At 40.2% G+C, this 16,156-nt stretch overlaps 1 protein-coding gene across 1 annotated transcript in view; it reads right to left on the reverse strand.

Annotated features, from left to right (window-relative positions):
• ssbp4 (single stranded DNA binding protein 4) overlaps positions 1–16,156 on the reverse strand; it is a 136,023-nt gene that overhangs the window by 83,318 nt on the left and 36,549 nt on the right. The window contains 1 exon segment of the mRNA XM_028816378.2: positions 694–766. Within this exon segment, the coding sequence (XP_028672211.1) occupies positions 694–766 (73 nt within the window).

Raw genomic sequence — 16,156 nt, forward strand, 5'->3', positions numbered from 1 at the left:
CTGGACAGGAAGTTGCAAGTCATTGACTTTGCTGAGACTGTCACTAGAGCATCTAGCACCATTCCTAGGGTCACAAGAGATTCAGAATAAACCAAAAGACTGATGTGCTTTAGCCTACAAAATAAATTAGAAAAAGCATTTTCCCAAATTAAATACTTGGAAAAAGGAAAACTGGAACACCAACAAAAATAAAATAAATCATGCTGACTCCCTGGTGGCTATGAAAATGAACAGCTACTCCAGAACTATATGGCATATGAAAGAGGAGGACAGGAGGAGTGGATGTGGGGTATAGGTTGATGCCCCCATCAGCTCTCCTCATTATAAAGCACTCCACACTTGTTTCCCAATTAAACTGTGACCCAGAACTGTGGTAACTACACTGGCACGATGCTTCATTACCCCTTTTAATACTCTCTATTTGCTTACAAAGATTATTATTAGGACAGTAACATTATCATCACCTCAATGACAAAATGTTTCAGCTAGAGAAGTTTACCCAACATACCAATAATCACATTAGCATTAGGGACACATGTCCATACACTCTCATTCTTATTGCCCCCTCCAAGTAAGCACTGACAGCAGGTAACTTAAGGCTGTAAATTGCCCCCCTCTTTGCCCTTAGTCAATATTCCCCCATGGTGTGCTGGAACAAAACCACTTAATAATTGCAAGGAGAACTGCTCTTACCTCTGACAGGAATGTCTGTGCCGATTTCTGTGCCCCAACATGGAGTAAATATTCATACACATATAAAGCTAACCTGCAAACGACAAAAGGAGAGATGTCAGATCACAAACCACCTAGTGCCCCACTCACTACCCTGCAATCTGGACAATTCAATACCGCCAGCAGGTTTCTCATTTTTATGACAAGAAACACGTTTTGCAACTTTTATCAAACCTGGCACTTCAAATAAAGGTGCCCACCCATTAATAGACCATGGATCCTACAAGACTCTTAGAGAGTGAGTACCAGGCTTAACTGCCATGCCCACAGATTTTATGGAGTTTCACCATCAAAGTTATAATGACATCAATAGAGGCCTATATCCTCTACTCAGGTCAGGTTGCCTGTTAGTAGAAAGGCTTGGAAAACTATATGTGGCCATACACAGGTTTTGGGGTGGATGTGTGACCACCCTGAGCTAATATTTAAATTAATAAAATAAAAAAAAAGCCTGGAGGCTATTTTAATTAGTTTCAAAAGACTCTTTAGGTTTGATGAATGCCAAAGCACTAGTGCAAGAGGAAGAGCAAAGGAAGGCTTGCAAAGTTTCAACACTTCTGATGTTGTACAACACTAAATCGAACATAGAGTACCCAGTGGTGGGAACGTGTCTGATCAGCCACACCACCTACAGACACTGCTGAGCCCAGATTAATTCTTGCACTTTCCAATGTGCCTTATTATTTTTGTACAAAAAAAAAAATTACTCTTCATTTCCCTGACAGAGAAAAGCATCCAATGTTCAAGTTTAAATATTCAATAAACAAATCTTCTGTTTTTCTGAATTCCCTTTTTCTATGATAAACCTGTTGGGGAACTGGATCATCACCTGGCATGAATAGGACCAAGGTAGAAATTACGTTAACTCTGGACAGGGTGCCAGTTGAGCACATGGCACAGCCAGACCAACACTCACTCATACAGCAATTAACTCGGCACACATTCATTGAGATTTGAAATAAAACAGATAACCTGAGGGGAAAAAAGCACCCACACATGAGGAGAACATGCAAACAGAGTAGGGATTCATAGGTCTAGGGAGCTACAAGGCAACATTGCCCTTAATGCTAGTCATCTTTGTGCCTTATTAATATTCTATATTAGCTCAGTGTTAATAAGAGCATTGGCATGGACATGTGTTTTAAGTAGGCCCAGTGATGAACTGGCACCTTGCCCTGGCTAGATTCTGCCTTGTGCCTGATGGTGCTGAGAGAGGTTCCAGCCAACTGTAGTCCTATACTGGAACAAAATAGCCCCCATGGCTCTTAATTAGATTAAACAGACTTTCATAGAACAGTTTGGCCATTCAGGTTAGTGAAGAGCCTCAGCACCAGTGATCAGGTTCACCACTGTACCTCTTTATTTCTCTCCGATATTGATTGCGGACATCATAGTGCCACGCTGGTGCATGCTACTGACTCACAGCTCCGGAGACCTGATCCCCATAACGCTAGTTTTGGTACATTCTCCTCACGTGCGTGTAGATTTTCATGTTCCCTCCCATATCTCAAACACTTACATATTAGTTTCATTAATGTCTCTAAATTGTGGGTCTCTGGTGCCCCAGCTCGGTGTCCTCCATTCCTGTAACTGGCTTCAGATCCTAAACTCTGTTAAGTAATGTATGTGTAACTAACATTCATCATCAAGATGAAGTTAGAACTTGGCAGCTCTTGTAAAGCCGGGCATACAGAGCTGTGCAGGCAGTATGGTGTAGTGGCCAAGTCATTGCACGTAATCTACAAGGTTGCAAATTCAATTCCCACCTGTGTCTCACTGTGTGACCCTAAGCAAGTTACTTAACTCGCCTGTGCTCCAGTTGAAAAAAAAGAACTGTAAACAAGTGTAATGTATCATGTTCTTGCAAGTCGCCTTAGAAGAAAGCGTCAGCAAAATAGAACAACAGTAACAGAAAGCATTAAAAGTAGACACAAAAACCGACACAGAAAAAAAAAAAACATTAAGGACGTCAAATCAACATAAATGGCAGTTCAATGGTGCATGTGACCAGGTCACAACCTCACAAGGTGCAAAAGGGGTTACAAACTGGTTCAAACGCAACAATCAACAATTGTTGGCCACTTTCACAAGACAGACCCCCCCCCACCCCAACCCTAAAAACACCCATTACTCCAGGATGTTGATGACACTCCCGATCAATAATCATCTCCTCTCATCAGGCGCTGCAGTGACTCAGCAGTGGAAGTCATTGACGCTAAAGGGTCATGAACTCTCACCCCCCACCACCACCATACCATTATCCCCTGCAGCCAGAGCCAGCCAATTTGATTTCTTTCTAATTAACAAGATCTTGTTTCCACAAATGATGACACAGCATTGCCAAGGCACCACTTGGTTTTTATCTAATGGGTAAACTACAGAAATACGCAAAAAGTGTCAAACAGCATTCAAATGTTCATCTGGACTGAACTGCAGAAGCCCATCTCATACTTCTCATAACTAACAAATGAAATTGCAGCCAGAAAAACAAAATGCAGCTATACTGCCAACCTTCATATGAAACAAATGAAAACACAATCAAAATAATTTCAGCATTCAAGCCTGAAATGCTAATAACTTGGCTTAAGGATAAGTAAACTATTAAAACATAAATACGTTATATTTCATGGAGGAGTGGGTGAGAGACACAGTCAGAATACATTCGGTTGCACACATTTATTATATTCAGTGCCAAATGTGTCAGTTCTTTCAAGTTACTGACCACAGATTTAAGAGACACCCACTAGGTGGCAGCACCACACTCACACGCCATTATAATCACAAAGCAATTTGGGGAGCAAATGTTCTTAAACCTACCTAAGAGTTGACTGGCCAGTTATTTATTAAAACTGTGGTATTTAGCCTTGTGGACAGGGAAGTCTGGGCAAGATTCTTATGCACCTCATTTTCTGTTTTTCTGGTTACACAATGTATCGACATAGGCTAAAAAGCTAAAAAAAAAAAAAATAAACAGTTCATGTATAGTCGCCACTGTGAACATGTTTCACACTTCATTTTAATTAATGGCTTGTTGACACTGCCGAAAGGCAGTAATCCAATAAATCAATTCCTCCCATAAAAGTGATATGTGGTTGTCCTAGGGATGTCCAAAAATGGATGTGACAGGTGGCTTCAGTATAGTCAGTGTTTTTCAAAAGGATTGTGTGGTGGGATGCAAAGCTGTCTGAAAGGACACATCGTGCACAAGGTTGCAATCAATTGGGGAGATTTACCGTCATTTTCAACATCTAATAAGAAAGCTCAACGGCAATATAAACAACAAAATTTTCAGTGGAGTATTTAGAATTTGATGCCACTCATCTATTTAATCAACACCCTGAACTCATTTTTAAATACCGTCCATCAGAGAAGAAGAGCAATAGTAGCTACCTTAACTACAAATTTAGGAGGGTTGTGAAGCATAAGGTGGTGGATTTTAGTTATGGAGGAGTGGCAGTGTGAACTTGTACATTAATTATGGAATACTGTCAAGCCCATTTAGGGTGAAGACAGTGGGGGCTATTTTAGTAGCTTTAGGGACCAGACAAGAAGCAAACCTCGACAATGCACCAGCCCATCACTGGGCCGACTCAATTAGTGATTTAGCCCAACATGCATGTGTATTTGGGATGTGGAGGGAAAATCCATAGAGACAACAAAGAGAATGGGAAAAATTGGCACATACAGTGACCCTTTTTGGTGGAAAATGATGAATGGGGGCCATTACCTGCCATGCGCTTTAAGAGAGCATCAGTCATTTGTAAATTTAAGCCCTGTGCAGAACATCTAATTCATAATTAATTAATTTTCTAACCCACATATGAAGTTTTGGCTCACGAGGAACTGGTGCCCATCTTGGTAGCATTGTACAGAATAACGGGGTCAGCTCATTGTCTGGTACACTCATGCAATAAATTATTTCATACCTTGTCTTTCATGATGTTCACCATCACAAAAACTCTGTAAAATGCAACTCAGTAAATTTAAAATTAGGCTTTATATAAAGAAGCATTACTGTCAACTTTTTATGTACCATACATGTATAAATTGTCTAATTTGTTTGTTGTCAAGTGATTTTCACAAAATTTTGAATGTGCCTCGTGGGTCCAAAAAACATGCTATATATGTTATATTGGCAAGAGCGGTTATAATGGGATTGGGGATCCTTAAGGCTAGTGACAAGGAGTGTACTGGGGCCGATTTGAGGATATCACCATCACCACACACAGTTTTGTACCAGCCAAAGCGAAATCTCATAGACCACAGGCACATGCAGCATTTTCGTCTCAATCTGGATAACAATTCAGTTGTCTTGCAGGATCACAGCTTCTTTCTAAGAGCACATCTATTTGTCCGATAGTAGACAGTGTTCAGCCAAGTTGAATTTGTAAAACAGTTTTTTCCAACAGCAGGTGCTTCGGCTAGTTCACTACATAGCACTAAGTACAGTGTGAGAAAGTGTGCTAAGAATGAGGATAACATTACAGTTAATATCCATTTAATACCTCATATTAAGGAAACCAAAAAAAACTTTAAACCAGACTTTGTGGTGCCTTTTACAAACAAAACACATTGCCCTACAATGAACTGGAGGCCCAGGCTCCAACTTCCCAAGAACTTCAAAACTAGATTAAGAAAACTGAGTAAATGGATGAACTTACTAAAGCAATTGTCACGCATGCATGTCTCGGGACCAACTTCCTGACTCTGGTAAGCTAAACAGTTCCACCCCAGGATGAGAGTGGCACTGACACTAACATTATCGTCTCCTCCTTCCTCTGCAGCCAAAAAAAACCATGCCCAAGAAGGACGACTGACCTCGGACCACCACCCAGAGAAAACTTCGGCCCTTCCAGTCTCTTGCCTCAAAGTCAGCCCGTTCCTGGAAGGTGGCATCAGACACCAGACTGTCTCTAGAAGAGGACAAAACTTCTGCCAATCTTATCTGAGAGCTAAAAGTCCGAATTTGTTATTTTGTACTTGCTTGAGCCATTAGCGGCTGTCTTTTCTGCTGCAACTAAAAGGGGTTACCATGGTCATACCCCAACATTTCTTTTGACTCCTCGACTTGTCTGCTTGCCCACTAACCCTTAAACAGTTTAATTCAACTTTAGTATCATCAGGGTGCCAGTCAATCCTGGATGAGGCACAAAACTATCAGAGTGCACAGCATCAATTTAAAATTCACCACTAATACTGTATAAGAGACTGATCTGTAAGGTAAGCAATAATAAAGTCACACAAGAAAAACAAAACACACAGACAAGGAAAAATGGTGCAAAGTCCACATAGGCTGACCAAGCCGGAACTTGAAAATAAACAATTCTATTATGTACAGAAAGGAAAGCAGCAATGCTCAGGTGGAATAAGAGGGCAAGTGGCTATGAGTATGCACTAGTAGTAGCCTCCGCAGCATTGCCATGTGTACAGATTTTTTTACATGCACATCTGAGGTGCATGCAACACATTGCCACTACTCTTCAGGACCAGGATAAACAAGAATGTGTTAAAACAATCACTTCTCTGTCTTCATAAACACAAACAATGAGCCTAGATACAGTAATCCCTCCTCCATCGCGGGGGTTGCGTTCCACAGCCACCCGCGAAATAAGAAAATCCGTGAAGTAGAAACCATATGTTTATATGGTTATTTTTATATTGTCATGCTTGGGTCACAGATTTGCGCAGAAACACAGGAGGTTGTAGAGAGACAGGAACGTTATTCAAACACTGCAAACAAACATTTGTCTCTTTTTCAAAAGTTTAAACTGTGCTCCATGACAAGACAGAGATGACAGTTCTGTCTCACAATTAAAAGAATGCAAACATATCTTCCTCTTCAAAGGAGTGCGTGTCAGGAGCACAGAATGTCACATAGATAGAGAAAACAATCTCTAGCAAACAAATCAATAGGGCTGTTTGGCTTTTAAGTATGCGAAGCACCGCGGCACAAAGCTGTTGAAGGCGGCAGCTCACACCCCCTCTGTCAGGAGCAGGGAAAGAGAGAGAGAGAGAGAGACAGAGTTTGTTTTTCACTCAAAAATCAATACGTGCCCTTCGAGCTTTTAAGTATGCGAAGCACTGTGCAGCATGTCGTTTCAGGAAGCAGCTGCACAAAAGATAGCAACGTGAAGATAATCTTTCAGCATTTTTAGACAAGCGTCCGTATTGTCTAGGTGTGCGAACAGCCCCCCTGCTCAATCCCCATACGTCAGGATCACAGATAGTCAGCGCAAGAGAGAGAGAGAGAGAAAAGTAAGCAATCTAGCTTCTCAGCCATCTGCCAATAGCGTCCCTTGTATGAAATCAACTGGGCAAACCAACTGAGGAAGCATGTACCAAAAATTAAAAGACCCATTGTCCGCAGAAATCCGCGAACCAGCAAAAAATCCGCGATATATATTTAAATATTCTTACATATAAAATCCGCGATGGAGTGAAGCCGCGAAAGGCGAAGCGCGATATAGCGAGGGATCACTGTACTTGCATTCCTCTTTACACTTGTGTAAAATAGGCTTTGAACACCTTAAATATCTGAATATAGACATGTAAAAATTAACCTGTTAAACATAAAAAAAAAAAAATTAAAAATGCCCAGGATTAGAAAAAGAAGAACAGCTATTTCTAATTTGGAGACTACTTTAACCAATTCATTGAGTTATCCAAGACAAGAAATGGGCGAAGCAAAAAACTATTTGCTGAACCATGTAGAGAGCTGTACAGCACCATCTGGTGTCATGCCAAGGAACTGCACGCTACTAATTATGGTGTGTATGAAGCAGGTTCAAAGAAATTCACCAACAAATACATGAAATACACAAATGAATGAGAAAAGCAACAGACCGAATCTTTTAAGGCTGGTAATTACCTACAGCTTTATTTTACTATCAACTTTCAAGACTAGGCAATAAAAATCAATATGAAGACAAATGTGAACTGGTCATTACACACATAGCCACCTAAAAGCACAATATACACAATTAAAAAAACACCCATCAGATTATGGGGTATATAGTGCCTTACTGAATTTAAAAAGTAATCCCACTGTAAACCAAAAAACAGGACTGGATTTTGTTTTACAATAATCGAGTTCATTTTCCCTAAAAAGCCCTGAAGTATAGTCAGCAGCAGATTTTTAATTCCCAAATTCATTCTCTGGCACACCTCATAGTTTCTGGTCTGCAGACACCAGACCTTTCAGGATCCTTTCTCTTTCCTCTAAATTAGCATTCATCTTGGCACACCCCAATGTTTGGAAGTCTTAGGGATGGGTGGTAGAAAACGTTTGTCAGGATTCCCATGTGCCACAGCACCTGGGCAATGACTAGACAGAGAGCAGACATCTCAAAATATTTTATTTTCCACAAATGCACCAAGGCATGCAAGCTTTTTTTCTGATTTGAGGAGTAAGTGACAGAAGCTTCTGACGCATCTTGCACTTAACCGGAATACTGAATGGCTTCCTCAAGGGGGAAAAAAAAAAAAGTGCAATCAGGCAATATTAAAAAAAAAAACAAAAGTCCCTGCACTTATAATACCTCAGCATTAGACTGCTCTTTAAGAATTACATGACACTCAAACTGCTCATCCATCATCATGTCCAAGGCAAGCCCCCCAGCAAGAGAAGTTTGCCGGCCTCCATTTAGTAACCACAGTTAGGAGGCATTCTGTTGTGTGGTGCCTTTCCACAAGCTTCTAACATCCATTGCTGAATTTCTAGGAGCATGGACAAGGGAAGGAACAGAAAATAGTTCACCAGCAACTGCAACAGAAATTCACTTCCCATCTGCATCATCTTCTTTAACCTATCCCATAAAAATGACTGGCTACACCCCCACCAAAAACTCAATCCCCTACACATTTACCAGATAAACCAAGCTATAAAGCACTAAATAAACCAAAAAATGCTACATGTCAAGATCAACCAATCTTGCACTTTATATAGCAGCTTTCCAACCAAACTACTTTCCGAAGCACTTGACCCCGCATTTCTGAACTGAACAGAACTGAACTGCAGGGAAGGAAGTTAACTAACTTGCTCAGGGAAGCAGAAGAATCCAACTTTTTAACCCGTAAAATTCAGCTGCTGCCTCAGGATACAGACATGTTAACAGGATTAGGGAGAAAACTGCTGGACACCAACAAGTAGCAGTATAAGGCACACATGTGCAAAAGCTGCAGAAAATTAAGATGAGAAAGAAAAAGGCACTGGCTTTACAGCTACATTGTAATTGTGGTCTCTATCAATATATCTAACATGGCACCCGGCTCAGGTTTGGTTTCTGCCTCATATTGAAAGCTTCTGGAGAAGGCTGAACTGTGAACAGAATTAAGTAGACCTGGTAATTAATGGATGGATGGATAGATGGATGGATAGATACTTTATTAATCCCAAGGGGAAATTCACATATGGATGGATGGATGCATATTCATATCTAGCAACATGTACAAATAGAAAGACATTATACAAATTCATATAAAAATACATACAAAATCACTTGCCGACACATAAACTTAGAAAAAAACAGTCGCACAAGTGCAAGGGAGCATCCACGGGACACCACTAAGGTATTTTTCACAGGGGATGCATAGTCACGAACAGCTTCTTTACTTTCGCCCACAGCCCAGACGACAAAGCCTGTTGATGTCACTTCCGGATCAGCCCTGGAGGTCCTGCCTCTTAAGCTGTGTGGGCGAACTATAAAACAAAACTGCCAGAAGCCGACCTTCTTTCCCCAGACCTGATTCTGAAAAGAACACAGCTCCACGAATTCTTCACAAAAACACCCAAGGAAAGAGGCACCAGAACGTCTATGATCATTATCTAATTTACTTGGATTGTTTTTTTTTTTCTATTTAGTTTCCCAGCATTAAATGGGATACCAGCTGGTCCCCAACCCTTTACCATCTCCCTCTTATTCTTTCACATATTATGATATTTATACATACTGTACACTTACAAACCAAACACATACAGTATAAACACATATACAGTACATACACACACACGCAGATATACTGTAAACACACCCAAGCACATGCACACACACACACATATACATACATATATACATATTGTATATGCATACACACACACACAAATAAAAAAAAAAAAACACACATACAGGAACAGATACACAATCATGTACGCACATTACATATTAATGACACTGCTTCCATAGTGCCTTTAGAATGGAGGAGAAGCACCCAGAAGATTCCTGACATCACTTCCATTTCAAGCCCGGTCTCTTCCGCTCTGCTGACTATATAATTGGCTGTCATCCTAGTAGTTGGCTTTCATTTGTGAACATGGTTCTAAGGAGGATGGATCTCACTCATTGAGAAGCATAATAACCCGACGCTCATCAGAGTTACAACGCTGGCATTAGGCATCATTTCTTTTCATTTCGTCATCTGTACATTAAATGGGGTGTCCCCTGAAGCCTCAAACCTTTTCCAGACAGTCTTTTATTCAAAAATGTGTACATACATAAACACACAAAAGTACATATGCAAATATAAACTAGTGTAAATATAAATATACTGTATATAAACATATACAACTCTATCGATTTGTTTGTATGCCTGTTTACCATATACCATTTACAAATTGTATAAATATTCTTGGCACTTTGCACCAGTCTTTCACCACAATGGCTCATCAGGCTCCATGCCAAGCTGACCTCTACACTATTAACTTCTCTTCCTGTACTGTGCCATTGTTTTAAACTCTTTGGGCTCAATGAATCAGCCTAAAATGTTCCACAATTAAGTGTTGAACATGGCACAAGCACACAACACAGCCCTACTCGCTGCAAGGGGTACACTGGGCCCCCTGTCCTCACTTCCACCCTTTTCCCACCATCCTCCAAAACAGAACTTAGCCAGCCTTTTTCTGAAAACATCCCCCTGCTTTGTTGTTGAGCGGATTAGTGACCAACAGCTTGCGTTTGGACAGCCATTCAGAGAAGTGAAGTGGGCTTTCTTTTCAAACAAAAAGAGGATTCAGTCCTGTGGGTAAGCAGGGCTGGACTTCTGGAGGACCAGCTCCTCCCTCACATTCACAGTCCCAGCGCTTCTGACAAACATTTTAGTAATTACGCCTTGACTAAATAGTTAAACGTCCCTTGGCAATGGCGAACGAGTGCTAAGGGAGTTCCCTGTCTATATGCAGAAGCAAATGACAACTAGTGCTGGGGAGCACGATAGGAGGTCCCATGAAGTCTGACAGGAGGATGCACCCTCAAATGACGATAAGGGAGTGACCCCACCAGATGTGTGACTTGAGGAGCAATCACATGAGAGAGAGAGAGAGAGAATCTGAAATAAGGCACTCCAGGCTACCCTTTCAGCTTCAGGCTAAAGGCAAAAAAATCTTGCTGCTTGAACAGCTAACAAAACATTAGGAAAGGACACCATACTGCCCACGGACATGAGCAATGAAGGAGAAAGGACGACTGTTTAATAAGAGATGGACAGACTTAAATTCATATAATACCTTTCTACAGTACATAATTTTACAAGGCAAAACAGAATTGGTCCAACTGTAAATGTATTTTTTCAGCTGCAGAATGGGTAGGTTAAGTGACTCGTTCAAGATCACAATGAGTCAGAGTTGGGAGACTGAACAAGCATTCTTGTGGTTTAAAGCCTTAGCCACTAGGTCACAATGCCAATTTAATAAAGGAGCACAAAGGGGAGCTTCTCAACTAACATGACATGCAAAACAGAGGGGAATACTGGTTTAAAAAAAAAAAAAATGGTACCATTAGGAAAGGTGTCCTCATCTGTATCAAAAAGTCAGACGCTCACCATTCATTAAGCTAATTAAAGAAAGTGAGAACTCCAAAATGGACTCACCCAGTGACAGAATGCGTCTGTCACTTTGATGAAAATTACCAATCAATATGAAAGGTAACATCCTCTATAGAAATGCCCATCAAAACAAATGTGGGGACGTGCCGCTGGCATACATAGTGGAGCAAGTCAAAAACTTCTTAATAGATGTCTATTAAAGGTTACAAACCCCTGGAATGCCAAAATCATAAAATGTACCACCAACTTTTACAGTGACGACCCCACTCTGCAAGAACAATATATGTTAAATGGGATGAAGGCACTCACAATCAGCAAAGTTCTTACATTTTTAGTGGGATACCTCCTCCCCAAAAATGATTAGAATGAGAGACCATCATTCAAAGTGAATGTCCTGAACACACTCGTCAGGATAAATGGAACAGCGGCTTAACTGCTGATTTTACTACAAAATTAAAACAGAAATGGGGGGAGTGGAAATTGCCCATTGCTTTAATTATTAAAAAATTACAAAGGTGCGGACCTCTTCAAGACATTTATTAAGAAATAGAAACAGAATCCCCAACAAAAGTAGACCTTAACCTACTTTACAACTAGCTAAATAGGTCTTTTGGAAAAAAAAAAATTACAAAAGGGGGCATACTTGTTCAATATGATAAATGAGGAAGAAAGTGTCCCGTATAATAATTAAGGCTGGGCTTCAACCACCTTTAACTTCATGTTACAAAAAAAAAAAAAATCCCCTACCGCCTTCAAAACAGAAAGGCTTAACAAGTGACCTGGAAAGTCTTCTGTCATGAATACCAATGAGAAATCAGGAAAGAGAACACCCCTCAAAAGACATTACTATAAATAAAGAGTAATTTGAAGTTACTACTGGTATTTAAACTACAAGCGTTAAGGCCTCAGACATGCTTTTTGTTGTTTAAAAACAGTTTACACCTTTTGTTCACACTACCCCAGTATTTTTAAGCCCTCAAAAATGGATACTTTTAGAAATGATCTTCGGCTCGGCACTGAAATGTAGATTGGTCAAAATACAGACTTAAAAATGTGACTCTAATTGCACTGTGAATTGCTTGTGCATATTAAGAAGCCCTTTCCTGATTGGATCTGGCTCATTACAATGTCTCATTCCCCGACTGGTCACCCTTCACAGAGAAAAACTATATCCCAATATGGCAGACACAGAAGAGTTGTGCTACATGGTGCTCGTGTTGCTTACTTGTATGTAGCTAAATTGCATTTTGTATAGTTTGAATACTGCATTCATGTGGAAAAGAAATCACTTACTGGTCGCTGCAGTTTTGTGATAAACCCCATGGCTGACAGTGATACCACTCCATTTTCACCGACGAGTGCATGCCTAGTGGAGGCGAAAGACCACATTGTATCTACGTTTGGTTATGTTAGTGTGAACAGGGACGTTTTCGTAAATGATAAGAAAACTGGATGGAGATTACTTTTGTTAAAAAAAAAAAAAAAAAAATGCCATTTTTAAATGAAACCGCAGTAGTGTGGACATAGCCTAAATTAGTAAAGAACCTTACAAGGAGGATATCCAAAAAAAAAAAAAAATGAAAAGGGACCCACTTTAACAATGGCAAAAATATTAAATCAATACGAAAGGGTACTTTCTCTCTAGACATGACTGGGGGATATTCTTCATTGGCATAAGTAGTCTTGCAACACAAGCACAAGAGTCATCCTCACAGAAATGATTTAGCAATTATATACGGGAGCCCTCAATATTAAAATAGCTACCAAAGTAACTTCCTTAAAAATAACCATCAAACCTTAAAAAGGGGACCCTTAGAATTTTAATATCTACCTTAAATAATGACTTTCACTCTTAATCTGTAGCAACTGAGTTGTGGTGGGGGGGGGGGGGGGGGGGGGGGGGGGGTGTTACATAGTTGGTGGTTTGGTGGCACTAAATCATTAGTAAAAGGGACAACCGCCATTAGCAAGTGACTGAAGGCGAAACCGGTCCCTGACCATTTGTAGAACTAACTAGGTACTGCCAACTTTCCAGTAATGAAGACAAACACATGAACTCTTCTACAGGCATGACATGTAATATTTGGGTTGGGTGTCATTGTTGGTAAAAGTAAGAAATCATTAGGAAAGAGAAACCTCCTCCACAAACTTTATTTATGAGGCAGAAATGCAGCCTCTTTCCATTGGCTCAGCAAACAAAAATAACACAAAAACAAAGTATTTCACTGACACTACATTTAAAATTTCAAAGAGGATGCTTCATCATTTAAAAAAAAACAAATGAATCATTAGAAAAGAGGACCACCTCCTCCGCAGACATGACTAGAAGATGGAGAAATGACGACAAATTAATAAAACAAGGGGAACTTCCTTACTGACATTACATTAAATACAAAATATTGGTGTGAGAAGGCTTTAACAGTTTACTATTAAAAAAAAAAAAAAAGGAAGAACACACTTGACTTCACACAAGAGAGGACCGTTTCAAATGGATTTAAACTGGTTATTTACCTGGAAGCAAGTGCAAGGACAAAGGAGAAAGTTCCATATTGGGTGTAGTCTATGCATGGTTTACTATTTGTAAGTTATGTGTAAAATGACTGACTAAAGGGGTCTTAACTTGATTAAGGTGAAACATTGCACAACACATTTTTCAGTGTGAAATCAATACTGTTAAAGTAATGCTTAAAATTTGTACATATTGAAATACTGTCTTCTAATATAAAGTTAAAAACTAACTCTTTTTCAGTGTGGGAAAGGGGACCTCCACTGAAGTAAACAGTAATAAAGGAATAAAATAATGTAGTAAATGAGGAAAGGGAAAACCCCACGACTGGCTTAGCGAGAAGTACCTCCATGAACAAGATGTGCAAAAACTAGAGGCGGAGGCTGCTTCAGCATTATTAAGCAAGTAAATCTTAAGAAAGTTAAAAGTCTTCTGCAATAAGCAATGCAAAAATGATCTGGTGGGGACACTTGGTACTCAAAGTACCTACTGTTACAATATACACCCGGGCCACTGCAGTGAGAAAGAAAACAGCAGTCAAGGAGATGAGCCACACACTGACCTGAAAAGTGAAAGCAAGTTTACAGCAAGGCACATTATTAATTAAAAATCAAGATGGGTGTTAACTTTCTTTAAAAGGGTCTGGTAAACTCCAATGCAGAAACTAATCAGTCTCAATTCCACACTTTCACTAGTTTTGAATTAAAAAGGGAAAGAAAGAAAGAACAAGATAGCTAAAATAAGCGAATCTGCTATGAAGCATGAATGCAGATTTAGGACTGCACAGGCAAGTGCAACATCCGGAGAAAGCAGGACTATAAGTCCTCTGAGAGAACAGGCCAAACCCGACCCAGGAGGTCACACAGGAAATGACAAAAATAGACGCAAGTCATCACTGAAGTCACTAGAGGCAGAAGCGGCGGTGGATCCAGATGTGCCGAGGTTAAAGACTCGACGTTAGCATCAACGACAGCACGTGTAGGACAGTGACTGCCAAGGGAACAAGCTGTTCCAGAACAGAAACTATTCAGGAGCTGCAATGAAGAGTCGAGTGATGCTCGAGTGTGTAAGTCGCTCAGACAATTACCTACAGAGAAAGAGAGTTACTGCTCTCTCAGTGAGTGAGCCCTTCCAATACTCAGTGGATCCTACCCTTCAAATTAAAAGGGTCTGCTGAAGTCTAATTCGAAAAGGACACCAAAAAGTTGGAACAGAAAGCACAAAATACACTGGTTAAAATTTGACACTGCTACGGACATTGTCCCAACTATTAGAACACAGGTGAGGAAAAGAATTCAAGCTGGGTGGGTGGCCGGTGAAGCATCCTAGGAAAAATACAAAGGGACATGCATAAAGAAAAAGGTAACATTCTCACCCACCAAATAAACAACAAGTGCAGACTGAGATACATGAACGACGAAAAAGGAGGAATGTAAACAAACATTTAAATAAAGTGGTAAGCAACTCCCATGGAAAAATAAGGCAGATTAAAAGATCAAGGTAGGGCCAAATTGTTCCATTTGGAGGACATGCAGATTAAGCAACTTGTTTAGTGTTGCACAGTAAACAGAGGGAACTGAACTGGTTTAAGGTCCAATAATCCACCTATCAGGCCCAAGTGTGAGAAGGGAGGAGATAATAGTATTAGAATTGAACAAAAATGAGGTTATGTCCACACTACTATGTTTTCATTTACGAAAACTCTCTGTCCACATTATTTACAAAAGTATCTTCTAACATGTACCTACACTGGGGCATGTGAGAATCACCAGAAAAATCCTTGAGGAGGTGTTAACGCTGCTGGCCAGGGGATTTATTACAAAACTGTAGTGACCGGTAAATTATTTGCCTTTACAGCATATATGAAGTATTCAAAGTACAGAAAATGTAATTTGGGTGCATACAGGTTTCTATATGGTTCTAGAGATCGTTTTTCAAAGTCTCCAATTTTTGGGGGTCACAAATGCTAGGGTAGTATGGATAAAAGGGCAAAAACAGAGACTAATGTCTGCTTTTTTCAAATGAAAATGTAGTAGTGTGGACATAGAGTCTAATTCAGTGCTCCGCAACCGGTGTGCCACGGCACACTGGTGTGCCTTGAGC

The sequence above is a fragment of the Erpetoichthys calabaricus genome, chromosome 12, assembly GCF_900747795.2.
Source record: "Erpetoichthys calabaricus chromosome 12, fErpCal1.3, whole genome shotgun sequence".
NCBI lineage: Eukaryota > Metazoa > Chordata > Cladistia > Polypteriformes > Polypteridae > Erpetoichthys > Erpetoichthys calabaricus.